This window comes from Geotrypetes seraphini, chromosome 8, assembly GCF_902459505.1.
Source record: "Geotrypetes seraphini chromosome 8, aGeoSer1.1, whole genome shotgun sequence".
Lineage (NCBI taxonomy): Eukaryota > Metazoa > Chordata > Amphibia > Gymnophiona > Dermophiidae > Geotrypetes > Geotrypetes seraphini.
The window spans coordinates 177659317-177683238 of record NC_047091.1 but is presented as its reverse complement, the minus strand read 5'-3'; the positions used below and the strand labels follow the sequence as shown (position 1 = coordinate 177683238).

Below are 23922 nucleotides of genomic sequence, written 5' to 3'. Positions count from 1 at the left end.
GTCTCTACTTAGGTATTATCACATTCCTGTTGGGAATCTTCCAGATGATATCTCCATGTTTGGTTCTGACCTCTTCTTCTCACGTCACCTCTGTCGACACAATCACTTGCTGTGGCAGTCACCAACGTCACGACCAGATCTTGGTGGCAAAGAGGCAGATGATAACCGCCTAGTGATGGAGTTTGACGATAAAGCTTCAGTTGAAATCAACAACTCGGGATGCTATTCCACAGGTGAAGGGAGGAGAGGCACTTCCAAGATAACAGGGAAAGGAGGCAGGTGTTTGGGTCTTGAGGGATGATTGGGTGGAGGGGCATCCGTGAGTTGAGGTTACAGTTAAACTCTTGAGAGGTTTTTCTGTTTCATGCATAGTGGTTTCTTTTGTTGTCAGTGTGTGTGGAGCTGGATATTCAGAGCCTGGCAGTGAATACCATTCTACAGTCCCATCACATCAATGACATGGAGGGCGCATCCAGTATGGGGATCAGTTTTGATGTGATCCAGCAGGCCTCCCTGGAGGAGATGATGACTGGCAATCAGGCAGCCAGCGCATTGGCCAGTTACGATGAAACTGCACTTTGTTCCAACACGTTCAGGTATGATCTGATGTTTTTACAGATTCTGTGAGGGATGATGAAGCCAGGCTAGATTTCACTGATGAAGCAGTTCTCTTTAGAACTGAACTAAATACTGTGGATATAATCATTTCACCTGAATAAGAAAGTATAGTTGCATTGTAAGAACAATGTTTAAAAGAAACCATGGGTGGAGTGGTTTGTTTGGGATGACTCTTCTTTCCAGGATGTAAAGACCTGATGAGGGTAGGGGCTTAGTACTGTGTATGTTGGGGCAGTACTTTGTTTTGACCTTTGGCTGACAGGATTCTAAAGGCCTAGTTGATGGCAATTGTCAGCCTTAGCATTTTTGGTTGGCCTAACCAATGTCAGCAAAGGCATTATGGGAGATCATATCATCCCTTACAGCAATCCCTCCAATTAATATTCCTCTGCTGCTTCTTTCTTTTTCTTTTTTTTATTTATTTTAGTGATTTGTATAGGACAGGCCTGTTCTAGTTCAGTCTTTGAGGGCTGCAAACCAGCCAGATTTTTAGGATTTCCTTTTGAATATGCATGAGAGAAATTTGCATACTGTAGCGGTAGTAGGCATACAATGCACTCTCATGAATATTCAGTAGTGAAATCCTAAAAATCTAGCTAGTTTGCAGCTCTCAAAGACTGAACTTGGGCATTCCAGGTGTAGCTTTTTATTCCCCCTTTGATTTCCCTGGCAAGCTTCTGAAGGATTTGAATGGTGCAGTATTAGTGTGACCTCTATCTTTTATGTTTGGCGTTTGTTCCCTGTAGACTATAAATACTTAATGGGAGAGGGAAGGTTGTGCTGTGCCACTGCCCCAGTTCCTTTGGCAGGATCCTGAGAAGCCCAATAGTATTTGGAAGGCAACAGTGGGTTTTTTGTGTGTGTGTGAGTAACCCTCTTGATTCCTTTGGCAGGATTCTGAAGAGCATGGTGGTGGGATGGGTAAAAGAGATCACCCAGTATCACAATGTTTATGCGGATAACCAGGTGATGCACTTTTTAAAATTTCCTTTTGGAAATATATTAAAAAAACTACAATAATAATCATACGCCAAGCAACACAACTAAACAAAATGTCTTTATAATGACAGGGGTGGCCATACAACTTATATTGAAGAATTGGAAGTTTATTACCATTTGATGAATCGCTTATACAAATTTTCTAAGCGATGTACAATTTAAAAAGCTACTAGATAGTGGTCTCACATACAATTGGACAAACTAAACACCATACAAACTAATTAAATCAATTAACATTTTAGCAATCATATTAGAGACAGACATGATTGAAGAAGGAAAGGAGGGAAAAGTTACAACTTCATTCTCTATTGGAAATTACATAAAAGGAAAAAAACAATAGGGAGGGAAGGGGGTTAATGAGTTTGATATTCGTGGCAAAATGTAAGGGGTCCAAGATAGGCCGTATTACACATCAAAAGCGTCTTGAAACAAAAAAGTTTTTAATAATTTTTTAAAAGATGAAAGATCTTTTTCATTTCTAATATAATTTGGGAGAGAATTCCACAATTTAGGAGCCATAACAGAAAACATATCATTTCTTCTTGTGCCAACGATTTTCAAAGAGGGAATTGTTAGTAAGTTTGAAGAAGATGATCGTAGAGAGCGTGGGGCATTGTATGGAATAATTATTCTTGACATAAATTGTGGTTCGTTAAAGATTAGTACTTTAAATACTAAAAATAGAATCTTAAAGTTAATTCGGTGGGAAATAGGAAGCCAGTGTGATTTAATCATTAGTGGTGTGACATGATCATATTTTTTCGCTGGGATAGGTTGAATTACACCTTTTGGTGGGAATCTTTGTCATATTTTTAAAATGGAACATCTAATGGCCATACAACAGGCGTGATATAGGAAATTTTTGGATGTTTGGGAACCGTTGACTAAATTTTGTAAGGAATAATATCGGATTTTATTTATGGACCTTTAAACGTACACATCTAGGGTGGGAGGGAGGGGGAGGGATTTACATTAGAATTGGATTAAGGGACTTTATGGCTTGTATATTGCAAGTATTTTTTTTTTTTTACTTAATTGTTAGGAAGGAGGGTGGGGGAAAATAATTGTATATAATTCACAGTAAGTTCATTGTGTTTTTCATGTAATATTATTCATAGATGTTGCTTGCACAATTGTAGTTTGAAAATTCAATAAAGATTAAAAAAAATAAAAATGGGAAGAATGCTAGAAGCCTATACAGTGGTACCTTGGATTACGAGCATAATCCGTTCTAGGAGCATGCTCGTAATCCAAAATGCTTGTTTATCAAAGCGAGTTTCCCCATAGGAAATAATGGAAACTCGCTTTGATACGTTTCCCCCCCACCCCCCCCCGAGAACCGGCATTGCTCCCCCCGAAGGCCCCCCCCCTGCGATCTGGCACCCCCCCCCCCTGCCGCTTCTTACCGTCATCTGGGTGCAGGTGTCCGAAGATCGGCCTCCTCTTCTTGCTGGGCCATGAGCATCTGCGCATGCTCAAGGCCTGCAAGTTCACGCTCTCTCTGAGATTCTCGGAGAGAACATTAACTCGCGGGACTTGAGCATGCGCAGATGCTCAAGGCCCAGCAAGAAGAGGAGGCCGATCTTCGGGCACCGGCACCAACACACAGGACGTGCCGGTGCCCAGGCCCAGATGACGGTAAGAAGCGGCGGGGGGTGCCGGATCGCGGGGGTAGGGGGCGCCGCTCGCAAATCGAGGCACGCTCGGTTTCTGAGGCGCCGATTTTGTGAATGTTTTGCTTGTCTTGCAAAACACTCGCAAACCGGTGCACTCGTAAACCAAGGTACCACTGTATTTTTTAAGTTCACATTATTTGTTGGGGGGAGAGGAAAATGACCTCATAATACAAATCAGGAAAGGAAAGAATTTACTTTCCACAATGGCCTGTATTAAGGCTCAAAATGCACTCCCTCCTTCAAAAAGCAGAATACCAATTTCAGATAAATTCAAGTTTCTCTGTCAGATAACTTTTCTCAAGCTGTGCTTGGTCAAATAAAGTATAATTTAACATTTTAATCAGGCCCTTACATGAGTCTTTCCTTGAACTGAAGAAACATTTGTCATACTTGAGCAGTTCCATCAACATCAGGAAGCATTTGTAATTTCTGACTACAAAATATCAAATCCTAGGTGATGCATTTCTACCGCTGGCTGGGATCTCCATCCTCTCTGCTATATGACCCAGCACTCCATCGGACACTGCACGGTATGATGAAGAAGCTATTCCTCCAGTGAGTAGCACAATAAAATGGAACAAGTAGAGATTTTTTTTCAGAGATTTCCCAGCCATGAAGATAGGAAGGCACATAAAATTGTAAAGGAATTTTTTGTCAAATTTTTACTTTTAAGGTATATAATAAGTAGACAAAAAAGTCGCTACCTTGTGAACTGTCACTGTACACAACAAAGTAATCAAACGAGCCTCAGACACACTGACTGAATATATAATTACAAGTCAGGTACTTTTAGCCAATAAGGCAACATGTCCTCTTACATGTCAGCTGGGAAATTCAGTAAAAAAAACCTCAGACACAGTCCAAGAAAAACCTGAACCCCACCTGACTGTAGAGTAAAGTATACAGTGTACAGTCACACAGCAGTGTGCCACAAAGTTAAACAAAAAAAGTGCACAAAACAAAACACAAAAAAGCCAAGTACTTAGCTGGGAGAAAAAAAGGAGGGAGACACAGACCGTGTTCTAGGAAGGATCATATAGATATACTGAACTTCAGTTTTGGATTTGGCCAAAAGTGCCTGTCTATTTTCAGCTGAAACCAAGACTTGGGGTCCCCCAGCACTGGCAGGCCCTCCCTGGGCCTACCTTGAGAAATCTTGATGGTTTAGTGGCCCTTTCAGGGGCAGGAACAAACGCCACTCCATTGGAGCAGTGAACAGGACAGAAATGAAATGGCTTCCAAGACTTCCTGTCATCTTGTGGTTGGAACCAGGACAGGCAGAGAGCGCTGGTTCCAACCACAAAATGGCTGCAAGGATCTCGTGTGGCAATTGTATCAGTGTGTGGGGCAGGATCGAGTGAGGTTCATTCCTGCACCTGAAGAGACCAGGAGGGGAGAGAAGCAAAGGTAATTGTGTGGGGGGGGCACACTACCATCAGGGGAGTGAGTTTCTTTGATTGCTATATTCATTTATGGTTTCATTTCTGCCAAAATCGAATAGTCAGTTTCGGTCACAGATTTGGTTTTCTGAAACCAATTGAGTTCAGTCAGGCTCTGATTTATAAAATAATCTTTAAGTTTCTTCAGCAGCTTGAACCGTACTTTGCACTAAAATCAGGAGTACAGTGGTACCTTGGTTTACGAGCATAATTCATTCCAGAAGCATGCTCGTAAACCAAATTACTCGTATATCAAAGCGAATTTCCCCATAGAAAGTAAGGGAAACTTGCTTGATTTGTTCCACCCCCCCCCCCCCCGAGGCCAGTGTCACTGCTCTACCCCCCCCCCCCGAGAACTGGCATTGCTTCCACCCCGCTCATGAAGGCCCCCCCCCCCCACGTGATCCTCCATCCCCCCATGATCCGGAATCCCCCCACTCGCTTCGGCCCCCCCCCCCAATGATCTGACATCCTCATGGTACCCATCACCCACCCGAACACATCACTTACCCCCCATCTGGCACCCGGCACCAACGCACAGGACGTGCCGGTGCCAGAAGATCTGTCGTCCTTTTTGCTGGGCCTTGAGCATCTGCGCATGCTCAAGGCCTTAGATCCTGCTCTCTCCGAGAATCTCGGAGAGAGCAGGAACTTAGGCCTTGAGCATGCGCAGATGCTCAAGGCCCAGCAAACAGGACGACAGAGCTTTGGGCACCGGCATGTCCTGTGCGTTGGTGCCGGGTGCCAGATGGGGGCTAAGTGATGTGTTTGGGTGGGTGATGGGTACCGGGAGGATGTCGGATCGCGTGTGTGTGGGGGGGGGCGGCGCTTGTACATTGACGCACGCTTGGTTTCCGAGACGCCGATTTTGCGAATGTTTTGCAAAACACTCAGAAACCGGTGCACTCGTAAACCGAGGTACCACTGTATAAATATTGCAGAGTCCATTCACCTGTGATGAATGTCTGCACTTTGGCCTGGAGGCCTGATTAAACTGAGAATTACCAAGTGCTTTTTTCCCCTCTGTGGCTAACAAGGCAACATCCTTTATCTCCCCATGCCTTGCTTTTTACAAAATTTGTGTTTTTGGTGGCTGTTAAAATGTATAGAACTTTGATAAGATTTGGAAGTGGGTGGAACTGGAAATTGTGTATGGGAACTTGCAAGCTTATCAACTCAGGACAGCAGAGCACTAATAAGCAAAAAAAAAACAAAAGCAAACTTGAATAAGAAGCAGTGTTTTTGTCAAACTCATAAGGCTTCTGTGGCTGGCAGCTGGGATGCGAAAAGACCGGAATAATAAGACAGACTGGATCACAGGTGTCGAAGTCGGTCCTCGAGGGCCGCAATCCAGTCGGGTTTTCAGAATTTCCCCAATGAATATGCATTGAAAGCAGTGCATGCACATAGATCTCATGCATATTCATTGGGGAAATCTTGAAAACCCGACTGGATTGCGGCCCTCGAGGACCGACTTCGACACCCCTGGCACTGGATGGATCAGTTAGGGCTCCTTTTATGAAGGTGCGTTAGGGTTTTTAGTGCACGCTAACCCTGCGCTACACCCAAAATACTAACGCCAGCTCTATGGCGGCGTTAGCGTGTAGCACGCGTGGCAGTGTAGCACGTGCTAAAATCACTAGCGCACCTTCGTAAAAGGAGTCCTTAGTCTTTTATCTACCAATGTCTACTTGGACTATATTGAGGAAGGAGCATATTAATTTTAATTTTTCCTCTCATGCCGTCGATCCCTAATTTTCTTTTTGCCCTTTTCTTGCTCGTTTTCGACACGGCTGTCAGACTGGTGGCCGAGTTTAAACGCCTGGGCTCTTCTGTGATTTATGCAAATTTCAACCGCATCATTCTTTGTACAAAGAAACGGCGAATCGAGGATGCCATTGCATATGTAGATTACATCACTAAAAGGTAAGTGGGATGAAACACCTCCCCCTTCCAAAAAATAAAATGCATTGTATAGTGACTTTGCCCTTTTCTAAACCTGAGCTGTTCTTTGAGGGAGTTTTTTGCCAGTGAAAGTATCCAAAACAGTTTTGATTTGTACCTTTTGGTTCTACACTGCTACATTAGTCTGAGGCTTTTTCTCCCTCTTGGGCGCATGATGGGTTTGAAGAGGGGGGTACCTCAGTGCCACGATCACACAACATTTTGACTCATCATATGAACATATTATATGTTGTGCGTCCTCATATAATTTGTTAGAACATAATCAGTTGCAGTTCATAAACTTTTGTTTACCTTCTTGCAGATTATGTCAAGTAATTTCGGTGCAGACATATTTTGAACACAGTTGAAGTAGGCTAGTTCAAAGAAGGATCTTGTCTGATGTAGCTGGTTTAATGCACGCCCGTCAGGGGTTATCTTTCTTCCTCATGGCATACTAGGTGTAGCCTTTGTAGTGGTTTATTATTAGGGCAGTGCAAAGGCATAGGATTTTCCATTTTTTGTTTTCTACATTTTCCCCATTTTCTTTTTTTTTTAAATCTAATTCTTGCTTTCTTTTCTGCCACAATTCTTAGGCATATCTTCTGTTTTTCTTCTCCCTCCAGCATACATTCTCGTGAGATTTTCCACTCCCTCACCATCTCGCTTTCCCGCTGCTGGGAGTTCTTGCTATGGATGGATCCAGCTAATTATGGCGGCATCAAAGGAAAGATTCCATCCAGTGTCCAGTATGGAGAGGTGAGGCTCTTGGACAAGGTGGGAGAAATGTTTAATATTCTACAGTGCGTTATCCAGCCCGCTGACGGAAAACATTGTATAAAAAAAGCTGTCTGTATGCTGATGACTCCCAGATCTACGAAGGGGTGAAAAGTTCTCAGCCCAAGCAATAAGAGAATGACGCGGATATGGTTCAGTCAATGGTCTGAAACAATGTCAAAACATAGAATTTCGTTTCTGCAAATTGGCACTTAATGAAAAATTAAATAACACACTTTTCAGCTACAGTGGAAAAATAATGCTCAGAATTTAGGAAGTTAGTTGGTGGGGCTGAGGACCTTTCAGCACCCCCTTGTATCTCTCCACACCAGATATCTTTACAGAAATCTTTGCCCGAGTCTCAGCCTACCTGTCCAACATTGCCGCCTGGATGTGATGCCCAAAAATTCTGCTCTGGACTGCAGCACTCTTGCTGCGTTCCAGCCCTTCCTCAAAAGGGTCCGTGGCAGGGCACAGAAACTCGAGCATGTATGCAGGCAGGGTCTCGGTGCACACTCATGCCAATCTGTGAAACATTAGTGTCAATTGTGTTGTAATTACTTTTCAGAAGGAGAAGGAGGGAAATCGAGAGGATAATGAGGGGAATGAGGAAGAGGATGAAGAGGAGATTCATTCAGAAGATGAAGACACCAAAGACGATGTGGAGGATTCACTAGAAAATAACTGGAACATTGTCCAGTATCTGCCCCAGGCAGCCTCCTGTCAGAGCTATTTCCTAATGATTGTATCAGGTGATTCTCCCCCCCTCCAGCTGTTCTTGTATTGAGCACATGGACACCCTATCACTGCAGAGCACCTAATCTAGACTTATCCTTCGTGCATCCCATCAACCTGCTCTCAAATGGACGATTCTGTTTCTAGAATGATTTTCCCTCTGACTTTCTTCCTTTTTTCCCCCTTGACCAGCTTACATTGTAGCTGTGTATCACAGTATGAGAGAGGAAATGAAGCGCAATGCCCCTGGATGTACTCCCATCAAGAGAAAACAGACCAGTCAGATATCCCAGGAGGCTGAGGCAGATGCTGGTGCTATGCCAGGTCAGTACTCTTATTTTATTGGGCTGCACCAATCATCACTTTTATGGACATCACAGCCAAAATTTCTATCAAGAGACAGCAGCAGCCATCTCATATAGCATTATCAGAAATTAGGGAGTTCAACTAACTGGGTAACACAATAATTATGGGTGATTTCAACTACCTACACACAGACACAGGATCACTTGAACCAATAAATACACTAGTATTACAATATTCAAGTAGCATAAGCAACCAAACCCATTGATAGAATCTGTTATGTTATGTTTTCTTATGTTTAAATACAATTGAGGGTATAAGGGGAGGGGATATTTTATTTGTATTAGTTTTTGATGGAATATTAAGTGATGTTAAAACGTCAAGTGATTGTATCTTATGTTGCACTTATTGAAAGTTTTAAAAAATGAATAAAGAATTTTAAATAAAAATAAACATTGTGGAGAAAAAATTCTCGGTGTTCACCAGAGCCTGGCCTAATGTAGAATACAAGCCAGAACTCACACTCAATCAGTGGCAAAAAAAGCACAAAAAGTATAGGTTTAAGTAACATAATAACTCAGGTGTTATGACACCATTACGGAAGCTCAGGTGTTGTAACACCATTATGGAAGCTCATGTATCGCAATACTGTAATTGAAGCTAATGTAAACTGCTCTGAATTGACTACACAGTCATTAGTAGCAGTATAGAAATTTTCAATAAACAAATTAAGTTGCTTTAATATCTCAAAAAAATAATTGTTCTGCCCAGTCCATTCGTTTTAAAAATCCCCACAGTGTTCAATCAACTATTCAATACAATAAGTTCAAAAGCATCAAAACCATAGTCACTTATCTTTTTCAGTCGTCACTGCCCAAAAACCACTGGTGTCAAGTATCCATTCGTCCGACAGAGACATTATTTTGCGATTAATAATCACTGCTTCAGGGGCGAGCTGCAACAAACTGATCTGCTCTTCACTACAATGTTTTTTTGAAGCTGCTTTCAACTCTTAACTCCCAATCACTCAGATACCCATTGCATTATTCCTTCTGCCAGAATCCCCCCAACCCTGAATGTCCTGTCTATCTCTCCAAATTAGATTGTAAGCTTTTCTGAGTAGGGACCGTCCATTGAATGTTAAAATGTACTGCATTGCATAAGCCTTTCAGCACTATAGAAATTAGAAATGATAAATAGTAGTAGTAGAGTATTTAATTCTGATGAATCAGAGAAACTCAAATAAATCTCTTTAATGCTAGAAGATGTAATAGGTAAATTCAACAAATTGAACAGTAGCAAATCACCTGGACCGGATGGAATACATCCCAGAGTGCTAATAGAATTGAAAAATGAACTTGCAGAGTTGCTATTAGCAATATGTAATTTTTCTTTAAAATCCAGCATAGTACTGGAAGACTGGAGGGTGGCCTACGTGACTGATTTTTAAAAAGGTTTCCGGGAAATCGTAGACCAGTGAGTCTGATGTTGGTGCCGGGCAAAATGGTAGAGACAATTATAAAGAACAAAATGACATAACATATACATAAGCACGGGTTAATGAGAGAACGCCAACATAGATTTAGTCAAAGGAAATCTTGCCTCACCAATCTCCTGCATTTCTTTGAAGGGGTGAATGAACACATGGATAAAGGTGAGTCAGTTGATACTGTGTATTTGGATTTTCAAAAGGTATTTTACAAAGTACCTCATGAAAGACTTCTGAGGAAATTAGAGAGTCATTGGATAGTTGGTAATGCCCTAATATGGATTAAGAACTGGTTGAAAGATGAGAAACAGAAGATTTAAATGGCCGTTATTCTCAATGGAATAGTGGGGTTCCCTAAGAGTCTATGCTGGGACCGCTGCTTTTTAACATATTTATCAGTGATCTAGAGATGGGAATAACTAGTGAGATAATTAAATTTGCTGATGATATTAAACTTAATTATACCTTTTGGTGGAATTCAGTTTGTCATATTTATAAAATGGAGAGAGTGCTTGCTATACAGCAAGGAATATATCGCAATTTTAAAAAGATTTGGGGGTCATTGATTACATAAGAACATAAGTAGTGCCTCTGCTGGGTCAGACCACAGGTCCATCACGCCCAGCAGTCCGCTCCCGCGGCGGCCCAACAGGTCATGACCTGTCTGAATCACCCCTTGGTTTCTCCTCGAAGTCCTATCTTCCCATCCAATTTTTGACCCTTTGTCCCCGCACCCCTTTCAGTACCCTACGATCCCTTTGTCCCTCAGGAATCCGTCCAATCCCTGTTTGAATCTCTGTACTGTATTCTTCCTGATCACTTCCTCCGGTAGCGCATTCCATGTGTCCACGACCCTTTGGGCGAAGAAAAACTTCCTTGCATTTGTCTTGAACCTATCCCCATTCAGTTTCTCCGAGTGCCCCCTCGTACCCGTTGTCCCTCTCAGTCTGAAGAACCTGTCCCTATCCACCCTCTCTATGCCTCTCAAGATTTTGAAGGGCTCTATCATATCTCCCCTGAGCCTCCTCTTTTCCAGAGAGAAGAGACCCAGCTTATCCAGCCTCTCGGCGTATGGGCAGTTTTCCAGCCCTCTTACCAGCTTCGTTGCTCTCCTTTGGACTCTCTCAAGTACCGCCATGTCCTTCTTGAGGTGCGGCGACCAATACTGAACGCAGTATTCCAGATGCAGGCGCACCATCGCCCGATACAGTGGCATGATGACTTCCCGCGTCCTGGTTGTGATACCCTTCTTTATGATGCCCATATTCTTTTTTTTTTTTTAAATTCTTTATTTTATAATTCACATATTACATATTCTAATGATCAGATACCTTAAACACCTTGTTATTATATAAGATATAGGTAGGGTGAGATTGGGATATATGATGTTTGTTAATTGGTTTATTATTAATGGATGGGGTGGGTGGGGAGGGATTATTTTATACTTTAATGATTATAAATAAGAATGTCAAAAAGTTTGTTTGTTTTTTAATTGAATATTATACACTTGTTGTAAGATGTGAAAATGAATAAAGATTAAAAAATAAATAAATTTGCTGATGATACAAAGTTGTTAAATCACAAGAGGATTGTGGAAAATTGCAAGAGAACCTTGTGAGACGGGGAGACTGGACATCAAAATGGCAGATGATGTTTAATGTGAGCAAGTGCAAAGTGATTCATTTGAGAAAGAGGAACCCGAACTATAGCTATGTGATGCTGGGTTCTGTGTTAGAAGTCAATGCCCAAGAAAAGGATCTAGGTGTCATCATTGAGGATATGTTAAAACCCTCCGCTCAGTGTGCGGCTATGGCTAAGAAAGCAAATAGATTGTTAGGAATTATCAGGAAAAGAAGGGAAAACGAAGATGAAAATGTTTTAATGCCCTTTAATCGCTGTATGGTACAGCCACATATTGAATACTGTGGGCAACAAAAATGATAAAAAGGGATGGGACAACTTGCCTATGAGGAAAGGCTAAAGCGGCTAGGGGTGATATAATAGAGGTCTAAAAAATACTGATTGGAGTGGAAAGGGTAGATGTGAATTGCTTGTTTATGCTTTCCCAAAATACTAGGAATGGGAGGCATGCAACGAAGCTACTGAGTAGTAAATTTAAAACAAACCAGAGAAAATATTTCTTCACACAAACTCTGGAATTCGTTGCCAGAGAATATGGTGAAATCAGTTAGCTTAGTGGGGTTTAGAAAAAGGTTTGGATGAATTTTTTTTTTTTTTTGTAAATCTTTATTAAATTTTCAGATCTTACAAAAAGTGCATCATAACATACATGTCATAACCATAAGAATTAAGCTCTTATAAACATTCAGAAACAGTCCATAGGCCATTATTGAGATGGCTTGAGGAAATCCACTGCTTATTCTTAGGATAAGCGGCTTAAAACTGTTTTATTACTTGACATCTAGCTAGTAGAGATTGACACGGTGACTGTTTCCCACGGCTGCAGGAACAGGGGACGAAATCGACTGGTTGCTGCGGGTATGTGGACAAGGCCAATCACGGCGATGAATGGGCTTGTCCCTGCAGTAAAGGATCTGCCACGAGTTGCCTCCCCACCCCTCATGAGTCCAGCAGCGCCACCCTCCCTCCCTATTGTGAGTCCAATAGCTCTCCCTCCCTCTCTGGCTCCCTGAAAGCCGGTGGCAAAAAAACCACAACCCACAACAAACCCGCAACTCTCCTGGGGTGGGCCTACCAGCCAGTTGGAAGCTTCATGCATTCAGTGCTGCTCCAGGAACCTTCTTGCCACCGATTCCCTCCTTTTCGATGTAACTTCCAATTTTGCTCGGAAGTTACATCAAGAGGGACTCAGCAATAAGAAGGTTCCCAGAGCAGTGCTGCGTGCAGGAAGCTTCCAATTGGTTGGTAGGCCTGCCCCAGAAGGTGCCAAGGGGCCAACCCAAGAGAGTCGCAGGTTTGTTGTGTTTGATTGGGGGTTTTTTGCTGCCGGCGTTCAGGAAGCTAGAGAAAGAGTGCGAGGGCTGTTGGTTCCGCGATAGGGAGGGGGGCTACTGCTGCTGCACCTGCGAAGGAGGGAGAGGTTTGCTTAGGCTGCTGGACAGCTGGAGCTGAAGGGAAGGGATCTGGATCTGGTCTGGGGATTGGGGGTAGAAGGGAAACAGGTGCTGGGTGGTTGGTGGCATGGAGCTGGAGGGAAGGGAGAGGTGCCAGACCCACATACGGGTGTTGGACCCATGGGAAGAGAGAGAGGTGCAGGACCTACAGGGACGAGGAAAGAGAAAAGCTCTGCTAGCTAGGTACTTGGGACCTGGGTTGGAAACAGGATATTATGGACCTTTGGTCTGTCCCAATATGGCAATTATGTTATGATTTAAGAACATAAGCAGTGCCTCTGCTGGGTCAGACCAGAGGTCCATCATGCCCAGCAGTCTGCTCACGCGGCAGCTCATCAGGTCCAGAAACCTGTATTTAACCCTCTATCTATACCCTTCTATCCCCTTTTCCTTCAGAAAATTGTCCAAACTCTTCTTGAACCCCAATACCGTACCCTGTCCTATCACTCCCTCTGGAAGCACATTCCAGGTGTCCACCACCCGTTGGGTGAAGAAGAACTTCCTAGCATTGGTTCTGAATCCGTCCGCTTTTAATTTTTCTGAATGCCCTCTTGTTCTTGTGGTTTTCGAAAGTTTGAAGAATCTGTCCCTGTCCACTTTCTCTATGCCCTTCATGATGTAAGTCTCTATCATGTCCCCTCTAAGTCTCCGCTTCTCCAGGGAAAAGAGCCCTAGTTTTTCTAATCTTTCAGCGTATGAATGGTTTTCCATACCTTTTATCAAACGTGTCGCTCTCTCTCTATCCATTTGTTAAGGCTTTTTGGTACTCAATTTGGGACCAAGTTAATCTCATGATGGAAAATCATGTGGCACTATCTTATGATACGGTGTTGTTTGAAATGTGTATGAGGGCTAAGTGTCAAATATCTGCTGATAACAATAAGCTTTTAATGATCCTTACAGGTGTGGCTATACAACAGATAATGTACAATTGGAAAAATTATACTAGATTAAACTACAGTTTTTGGTGGAACTCTGTGTGCCATATATACAAAATGAAAAGATTACTTGCAGTACAATAAGTTCAAGGATGTGTGGGGGCCATTAATAAGTTATCATAATGATTAATGTATATTTATTGCTTTTTCTTATAAGTTGTTATAGAAAGAAAGGGTGGGGGGAGGGATAGGTTAATATAAGATTAATTATAATATAAAGGAGGGATATATATGTATATATATGATTGGATTGATTATTTTGTTGATATGGGGAGGGATGGGAGGTAGGTGGTGGGATTTAAAGTATTTATAATAACACTAGTCTTATAGCCCGTTACATTAACGGGTGCTAGAATATATGTGTGTGTGTCTGTCTTTATTTTTTTTTTCTCTCTCCTTAGCCGCTTTCTGTATTTCTGTCTGTCTTTTTTATTTTTTTTTTCCTTGTCTGTCCACTACCACCCCTTGCCTGCTCCCCCTGTCCATTCTCCCTTCCTTTTACCTCCCCTGTGTCCTCCGCCACCCCATCACTGCTCACCTTATCCAGCAGAAGCCCTTCTCCCTTTGTTTTACCTCCCCCTGTCCATCATCACCTCCTTCCTGCTCCCCCTGTCCAGCAGTAGGCCTGTCTTCATTTTTATGCCCTCCCTCCCTGTTCATCAGCACCTCTTCCCCTGTCCATCAACCCCTTTTCTGCCCCTCCATTTCCGTGTGTTGCAGCATTTCCCTCCCACCCCACTTCCCTGTGCAGTATTTTCCTCCCCCCCCCCATACCTTCCTCCTGAACTCCATGCCCTACTTATGTTAAAATGCTTTCCGGGTTTGGCTGCCGCGGCATGCAGCCGCCGCGGCCAACATCCGACTCAGGCCGCCGCTGTCGACATCCGCCTCGGGGGGGGGGAGGAAGAGAGAGAGCGGAGAGAGTACTGTAGGGGCATGCGCACTCCTACCTGCGGGTCCCTACATCATAGCGACGGCAAAGTTACTGTAAGGGAAGCGCCAAGAGCAATAATGGAGCACTGGTGCGCAAGGGAACGACAGCGGCGGGGATGGCCAACTTACAGGAAGGGAGGGAATGCAGGCGGGGATCGTGAGAGTAGCTACCGCTGCGTCTTTCAACAGGGAGCAGGCCAGACCGTAAGCCACGCATGCGCACTTCCTATGGGTCGCTAAAGCTCACGGAAAACCGGCGCACGCATAGGAAGTGCGCATGCACGGCCTAGCGTTTTATTATATTAGATTGTTCAAGAATGTCAAGTGAGTTATTTGTAATAATATTGTACACTTGTTGAAAGAAATAAAATAAATAAAGATTTAAAAAAACCAAAACGTGTCGCTCTCTTCTGAACCATCTCGAGTATCGCCATATCCTTTTTTAGGTACGGCGACCAATATTAGACGCAGTACTCCAGATGCGGGCGCACCATCGCCCGATACAATGGCAGGATAACTTCTTTCGTTCTGGCTTTTTGAGTTATGCTGCTATTTGTTTGAGGTGGCTGCTGTTTTCCTTTTGGTAGGATTGCAATTTTATATTTTTAAATATGTTAATTGCTTTTTCTCTTTATTTATCTGTATGTTATTGTGTCTGCTATTGTTAATTTACTTAACTCTCTTGTTCTTTACCGTTTTCTCACCTTTTCTTCTTCTCTCTCTTCTGTTTATTTCTGGTCCTTCCTTCAGGTATGATCACCTTCTCTCAGGATTATGTTGCCAATGAACTCACGCAGAGCTTTTTCACCATCGCCCAAAAGATCCAGAAGAAAGTTACAGGCACCCGTCATGTCACCGAGCCCTCTGAGATGTTCCCAGTATTACCTGGCTCATACCTGCCACTCAATAACCCTGCACTAGAATTCATTAAATACGTTTGTAAGGTGAGGTGGGCAGGGTTAAGGTCAGGCACACAGAGGTTGATCAAAACCAGCTTTCCATTACATCTATAGAAAACCAAAAAAACTCTGTGGAGTGACGATGTTCCTAAATGGACTTTATTTGAAAGTGTCAAAGTTCCAAAGGTACACTGAAATCATCCACATAAAATAATTTCATCCACATAAAAATAAATCATCCACATAAAAGCCTTAAAGGACCTAGTCCGCTAGGGATACAGGACCCAACACAGTCCGCGTTTCAACAAAAAGTCTTCTTCAAGGGTCCCTGGGGGTCCTATAAAGGTGAATACGTGGGAAACAATTGTGTGGTGAGCCAGAAGTGAGACACTGCTTGCATTTGCAATAGAAAGGGACGTTTTTTCTGGATTTTTTTCTTCGTGGATATTTTGGGGTCAATTCCTTTTGTTTTTTCCATTACATCTATGCCAGATCAGTCCTGAACGAATGGGTTATGTCCATCTATTAGCGGATGGAGACTGAGAAAAAATAGTCCCAGTATTTCATCCTTAAAGGATATCATGCAGTATTTTCTTCTGTTTCCAAGCGGATGGTGAATGGATCGTGCAGCTCCATTTTGGTACTTGTCTTCAGGAGCCGATGCCAGTCGCACAGCCACACTGGAAGCCGACAATTTGAAATGGCTACCAGGAAATGAAAGTGAGGCAAAGAGGAGGACAGAAAGGGCTGTGTATGTCCCTGAAACCGGCTCTAGTCAAACCTGCCATGAGGTTTACCACTCAATTACCAAAAACGATCAATGGCTTGAATCAACCCAAAAACCCAGCTAGGTGCTTTTCAGTATCATTGCATATTGTACGGAGGAAGCTTTGATCTCTTCAGAAGTTCACATGATGAACACTTTTTGTTATTTAGCGAATAAATTTCTCCTGTTATAAGTTTGAAAATTTCTACCTCACCTCACACTGAGGATTTGCGACACAAATTGAAAATTAAACATAAATTGCTCGTGATTAACTCAGGCTTTCAAGAGGGGGTCCTCTTAGTAATATAACTACTGTATTTTTTGCACTCTTATTTCCCCCCAAAAAGTGGGTGGAAATAAGAGTGCATGTTATGGAGCGAATACCACAACCACCCCTCCCCCTCCGCCCATACCTGTATTTAATTGCGGCACAACCTTCGCCCCGTTTTTTACCCTCCCTCCTCCATTTGGCACGTGAAGGCTACGGGTTCCATAAACACAGCGTCTCCCGCTGCCATTGGAGCCCCAGTCGAGGAGCCCCTGACCTGTTAAATACCTGCATGCAGAACTGCTGGCACGAGCTGCTGCAGAAGATGCGCACGAGGCTCGCCTGGAAGGTAAAATATGGCCAGGACTACCCGAGAGTGGGGGTTCCCGCTGCCGTTGCCGCCCTCAAGCGACGTGAAGCTCCCGTCTTCATCAAGCATGGCCTGCCCGAGATCGGTGACACCCGGACACAAGCCCCAGAGGAGAAGGCCAAGACCCAAGTTCCGTCACCGCAGGAGCCTTCCGCCAAACCCAAGGAGTTTGGCATCGACATGAGACTCCCGTTAAAGCTCCTCTATCAGGGCCTTGACAAGGACGGCTCAGGAGCACAGGAAGCTGAAGGGCCCAGAGGAGAAGTTCTAGTTCCATCTCATTTCCTCCTGGTGCATTGGTAAGCCCAGCCTAAATGCCTCCAGCGCCTGACAGGAGGCTTTGACGTCAGCCCTCGGTTATAAGGTGCCGCCCTGCTGCATTGTGGGATTTGTGGTCCTGTATAGGAACCTTGATGCATTCCTGCACATTGTCTATAAAAGATGAAACAGGCCAAGTAGCTCCCCCTAGTAACTGGGACTCTTGGCAGCCTTCGGAGACTTGAGGTTGGAAATAACTTTGTTGGGCAATGCTGAGGGACAACTTGGGTTTATCCAGGTTTTAAATAATTTATTTATTCAATTTTCTAAACCGTTCTCCCAGGGAAGCTCAGAATGGTTTACATGTATTTATTCAGGTACTCAAGCAGTTTTTTCCTGTCTGTCCCGGCAGGCTCACAATCTATCTAATGTATCTGGGGTAATGGGGGGATTAAGTGACTTGCCCAGGGTCACAAGGAGCAGCTTGGCTTTGAACCCACAACCTCAGAGTTCTGAGGCTGTAGCTTTAATCATTGCTCCACACTATCCCAAGATCTATGTATGATTCTTTAAAAATCTGAACTAACTGTCCCCCCTATAGTAGGAACAGAATCTGAACTGACTCAGCTGATTATGAACTGGAATCAGCTGGTAACTTTAGGAAGCTTTAGTGCTGAAGCGGGGGCTCTGCCTGCCTGCCTGCCCTGTGCCTTGTCCCTACCTGCCTGCCAGCCACTAGGCCTGCCTGTCCTGTGCCCTGTCCTGGTCTACCACTAGACCACCAGAGGGGGAACAGGGTACAGAGCCTGGCAGGGAGAATTTGGTTCAGAATTATTTTTTTTTTTTCTAGTTTTCCTCCTCTAAATCTAGGGCGCATCTTATGGAGTGAAAAATATAGTAGTTTTATTCAAAATAATGGACATTCCAGGCTGCACAATAACCCTTAAAGGACGAAACTCGGGACTATGTTTTCTCTGTCTCCATCTGCTGGTAGATGGACATAACCCATTGGTTCTGGTCTGGTTAGGCATGACTAAAGGCAAGAAAATTATCAGATAAACATAATTTTTCCTTTTCAGTTTCAGTCAAAATCAAATCTGTGGCCAGAATTTGCTGTTCATTTTCAGCTGAAGCTGAAATCAGCCTGTTCTCACCCCCCAGACAAAACCTCCCTCCCCCTTCCAAGTCTACCTTCAACCCCGGTGATTTAGTGGCCTAACCAGAGCAGGAGCGATCCCCCAGTCATTCCTTCCTGCTGTCTCTGTTGTCAGAATGGCTGCAGGGACCTTCAGTGTCAGTCTTCCAAGACTACTGCTGAATACTGCAGCAGCCATTTTGAGTGTGGACTTGGCAGGAGTAAAAATAACTGGGGATCACTTCTGTCCCAACTAGGCCACTAGAGGATCAGGGCTTCTAAGGTAGGGCCTATGAGTTATAGGAGAGCAGTGCTTTTGGTTGGGGGGGCAGGGTAGGGAAGAGATGGTCAAGGGGGGTGGGGTAGAATTTTAGTTTCGGCTGAAAATGCAGTGGTATTTTTGATTGAAGCCAAACATAGCCAAATCTGGATTTCGAGCTGGTTTTGGTGTCGAAACAGAAATTTGGTTGGCCTCTAGCAGACATACAATCTCTTATGCTATTAGAGCCTGGTTACAGGAGGCTTCAGGAATAAGGACCTTTTCTGAGGAAGTGGCCAAATGTGTGATGATTTATCTTTGCTGCCTTTCAGGTGTTGTCTTTAGACACAAACATTACCAATCAAGTGAATAAGCTGAAACGAGATCTCTTGCGCTTAATTGATACTGGTGAATTCTCAGAGGATGCCCAGTTTAAGGATCCTTGTCGGTCATACATCCTGTCAGAAGTTATCTGCAGGAATTGTAACTTCTGTCGGGACCTGGACCTTTGCAAAGACCCTTCCACCCTGCAGGTGAGAGTGCTGAGGATACAACGAGATAGATATACTGTTCATTCCTGTTTAGTTTTCTGGCATGTTTCATTCCTATTGGGTTTTTTCCTTCCCCTTTCTCCACGCAGGATGGGTCTGCACTACCCAAGTGGATTTGCACAAACTGTCAGGCAGCGTATGATTCCGAATCAATTGAGATGGCTTTGGTGGAGGTGCTACAGAAGAAACTAATGGCCTTCACGCTGCAGGACCTGGTAAGTAGCATTCGCTTGTGTTGTGCTTTTTCCTACCACCCTAGAGAGGATTAGAAGTATTCCTTGAACTGGATCCTTTCCTACGTTGCTCTTTGAGCCTCTGTCTGATTTCATTTTCCTCCTGGCTACTTCCCCATCTCTTTGCTCTGTTCCTCCTTTTCCTCTTTGCCAAGTGTTTGTTTCTGCTCAAAACAGCTAGTCGTTGTCTGGCTTTTAATCTTGGACATACATTTTTAGGTCTGCCTGAAGTGTAAAGGGGTGAAAGAAGCTAATATGCCCATATACTGCAGCTGTGCTGGAGATTTTGATCTTACCATCTCCACAAAAGTACGTGAGTACACTGCTTTCCCCAGTACATTAGGTGAATGTTAGTGAGTCAGGGCCGGTATGAGAGAATGAAGCACCCTTGATGGACCTTCAGCCCTGCAGCCCCTCCCCAACACATAATTAACTTCTGAAATTCTAGGATTTCACACGGAAAATGTAAATAACTGAAAATTCGTCCTCCTCCCTCCATTGCACCACACAAGTCTGTCTTGAGAGGGAAGGCAGGGTGAGAAGCAGCAGGAGTTTCTCTTACCTTTTCATTTTTAGCTCTGCTGCACAGTGACGGGTGGGGGTGGGGTAAGAGGCAGCGGTGGCAGCTGTTTGATCAGCTGTTAAGGAGGATGAGGGGAGAGGAAACAGTGGCTGCTCTTCCCATTTTCTACATCTGCAAGTGGAAGGAAGTGAAGGCTCTTCCTTTTCTAAACACTGCTGAGGACTTTGTGGACGGAGTTTGTGGACGGAGAAGGGGAGGGATGCAGTGATCATTTTTTTTCCTCCTCCTCCAGTCTCTTGCAGTCACAGATCCTATAAGAGGGGAGAGAAACAGCAATGTTGATTTGCAGACTGTGTATTAATGCCATTCCCAGAACCTAGTTTGCTTAATAGTTGCACCAGCCTTGTAATTACCCTATACAGCCTCAGAAGCAGCCTGTATCTCGGACGAGGCGGGATAGGTGGTCCCTTCACTTTTGTGCTTTTCATTCTGGGTATTCAAACCCTTTTGCAACTCTTAGAATAGAACTGTCAGAACCCCTTTAACAAAAAAGAGTCTCTACTTGGGGGTGAGGGAGCAGAAGTTGCTTTTTGCTCTATAGGAGTCCTGGGACTTATAATGTAATGTAATGTAATTTATTTCTTATATACCGCTAAATCCGTTAAGTTCTAAGCAGTTTACAGAGAAATATACATTGAAGAGTATAATAAAATAAGATAAATGAATAAAGAATTGGTACTTTGAAATTCCCTTACTGTCCCGAAGGCTCACAATCTAACTAAAGTACCTAAGGACAAACAAATTAGCAAATAATAGAAAGGAAAAATAAAGAATAGAGTAAATGAGATATAAAGCATCCTAACAAGAATACATAGAAAACATTGATCTCATTACGGCCATATTCTTTTGAAGCAAGTGTACATCCCTGCAATAATAAAGTGGGTAAAGTAAATTAAATTAAAATTATTTGAATTAAAACTAAATATATATAAATGAATTAATTAAGAGAGAAACCAAAAAACCGTTAGACAATGGAATTCTAATGAAAATTTAAAATAAAGATGTAAAACAAAATAAATAAAAAACAGTAAAAATAAATGAAATTTTAAACACGATGTTATAAGAGTCAGGGGGGTCTCAATTTCACTTCAGTCAGATCATCATTCTCAGCGTCTCTAGTCCATCAGCCGTTTTAACCGATCAACCGCCATTATCATCCACAACACGCAACTACAGGACACCTCCTCCGATGTAAAAGAAACCTCCCTCAGTCTCCTTAACGGTCAGTGCGCTGAACAGCTCCGTTTCCACACAGATCATGCCGACTTCAGTCAACTGCTCCCTGGTCCGGACTGCGCCTCACTCTGCCAGCCCTCGCTCCCGTAGACACCAAGACTCCTGGTCTCCTTAGTTGGTTTATAACTAGGCACAGGAGAGGAAGGGGAAAATGTAAAGGGATCCGTTATTTTATGAAGCTTAAGCTGTTTTGATGGTTAATGACCAGTAGAATATTACTTTTCCATTTGGAGTCTTTGCTAAAAGGGGGGAAGGGAGAGGGGGGTTCATGTTAAAAATGAGAGGGACAGTTTGTGTAAGTTCATGAAGGGCATAGAGAAAGTGGAAAGGGACAAATTCTTCAGGCTTTTGAAGACTGCAAGAATGAGAGGGCATTCGGAGGGGTTAGGAGGGGACAGATTCAGAACCAATGCTGGGGGGGTTCTTCTTCACCTAGGGGGTGGTGGACATCTGGAGTGCGCTTCCGGAGGGTGTGGTGGGACGGAGTGTGGTGTTGGGGTTCAAGAGGGGATTAGATGATTTCCTGAGGGAAGGGGGGATGAAGGGGTGTAGATGGAGGATTGCTATACAGGTTCTGGACCTGGTGGGCCGCCACATGAGTGGACTGCTGGGCATGATGGACCTCTGGTCTGACCCAGCAGAGGCACTGCTTATGTTCTTATGCAATGGCTGGGAGGGTGTACATGGGCTGGAGTAGGTTTTAACGGAGATTTTGACAGTTGGAACCCAAGCACAGTACCGGGTAGAGCTTTGGATTCTTGCCCAGAAATAGCCAAGAAGAAAAAATAAAAAAATTTTAAATTGAATAAGATTGGGCAGACTGGATGGACCGTTCGGGTCTTTATCTGCCGTCATCTACTATGTTACTATGTAAGTTATTTTGGTCACAATTGTTTCTTGAATGTTTACAGCCAATAAAATGCTTTAAAATCAAAATAGTCTCTAGAGTTGGCGTGTGTCCTCTAACAGCATTTCCCCCTAATTTTCCTCTTCATTCCACAGGTATTTGTAGAGCAGATTTCTGTCTTTAGAAATATTGCCCGGCATTATAATATGCCGTACCTCCTGGAGATGATAGAGTGGCTGCTGCAGATGAATCCTCACATTACCCTGACGAGGAAGTGAGCTCCCTTCACACAAGCTTTCTCATCAGCTTGCCTTCTGATACAGGACTAGTGCACACCTGCGACCTGTTTATCCAGCATGGCTACTGGCTGGCTGTCCCTCCAGTACAGGCGGGTCATGTGTTTGACCCTGTAATCTTAGCTCTGTGTTAGAGCTCCCAGGAGGAATGCAGGGAGCAATAAACCACTGTTGCTTATTGCTGGTTCCCTGATTGAAGATATTGAGTCCATGTGTGGATCCAACACCAAACTTGAGGCTGCATATACTTCTGTAATAAACCAAATTTCAGCCTTTGAAAGGATAAATGAGGAACACTTACTTTTATTTTATTGAGCCCCTATAAAAAAAAAAAAGTTGCACTGTTGGAGGAAAGTATGGGGAGTTGTCGTATCCAGCAGGAAGTTAAAAATAGTCTTTTAATGTAATTTTTTAGCACTAATGTACAACATGGTTGTATGTGTGAATTTTACAGTTCTGAACATGCCAGGACTTGGAATGAAATTCAGAGTTTTTTTTATTAACCCTAATAAATCCCCAGAAACTTGGCTCAACCCAAAAATGAGCCAAAAAGGCTCCTCCGGGTGACGGCTTGTGGAAGACAAATAGTCTTGATCTTAAATTAATTTCTACAGGATGGAAGGTGCTCCTTAATGAGCTGAGGGTAGAGAGGTCCTGACGATGCTGGTGAAGAAGAAACAGGATCTCCTAGAACTTGGACATTTTTGCTACGAGTTTGTGAAGGTGTTTTGTATATATGATATTCACTGGTCTCTTGTCCTGCACTGTGTGTAAGGATTTGCAGTTCTCTTTTTCAGCATCGAGATCATTTTCTGGTTGTTTTGCTGAATTCTTTTCCTTTTTCTGTTAATTTGTACTTAATAAAAGTGAAATGTTCTTTTTCAGAAACAAAAGCCTCTTGTAGTTCATTTATAGCACAGTGTCCTCAAGTCCTGGTGATTAACTCAGTTTTGTTAAGAACATAAGAATTGCTGCTGCGGGGTCAGACCAGTGGTCCATCATGCCTAGAAGTCCGCTCACACAGCGGCCGTCTGGTGAAAGACCAGCGCCCTAACTTAGACTAGCCCTACCTGCGTACATTCCGGTTCAGCAGGAACTTGTCGAACTTGGTCTTGAATCCCTGGAGGGTGTTTTCCCCTATGACAGACTCCGGAAGAGCGTTCCAGTTTTCTACCACTCTCTGGGTGAAGAAGAACTTCCTTACGTTTGTACGGAATCTATCCCCTTTCAATTTTAGAGAGTGCCTTCTCGTTCTCCCTACCTTGGAGAGGGTGAACA

The 23922-nt window shown here is 43.5% G+C and overlaps 1 protein-coding gene across 1 annotated transcript in view; it reads left to right on the top strand.

Annotated features, from left to right (window-relative positions):
* The window catches only part of POLE (DNA polymerase epsilon, catalytic subunit), a 236966-nt gene extending 213435 nt beyond the window's left edge, over nucleotides 1-23531 (top strand). The window contains exons 38-50 of the mRNA XM_033955915.1: nucleotides 13-233; nucleotides 392-596; nucleotides 1512-1584; nucleotides 3748-3848; nucleotides 6533-6658; nucleotides 7300-7432; nucleotides 8019-8202; nucleotides 8378-8509; nucleotides 15694-15887; nucleotides 19231-19431; nucleotides 19539-19664; nucleotides 19902-19991; nucleotides 22504-23531. Of these exons, the coding sequence (XP_033811806.1) occupies nucleotides 13-233; nucleotides 392-596; nucleotides 1512-1584; nucleotides 3748-3848; nucleotides 6533-6658; nucleotides 7300-7432; nucleotides 8019-8202; nucleotides 8378-8509; nucleotides 15694-15887; nucleotides 19231-19431; nucleotides 19539-19664; nucleotides 19902-19991; nucleotides 22504-22626 (1909 nt within the window). The 3' untranslated portion in view covers nucleotides 22627-23531. The remainder of the gene's footprint in view (nucleotides 1-12; nucleotides 234-391; nucleotides 597-1511; nucleotides 1585-3747; nucleotides 3849-6532; nucleotides 6659-7299; nucleotides 7433-8018; nucleotides 8203-8377; nucleotides 8510-15693; nucleotides 15888-19230; nucleotides 19432-19538; nucleotides 19665-19901; nucleotides 19992-22503) is intronic.
* The last annotated feature ends 391 nt before the right edge of the window (nucleotides 23532-23922 follow it).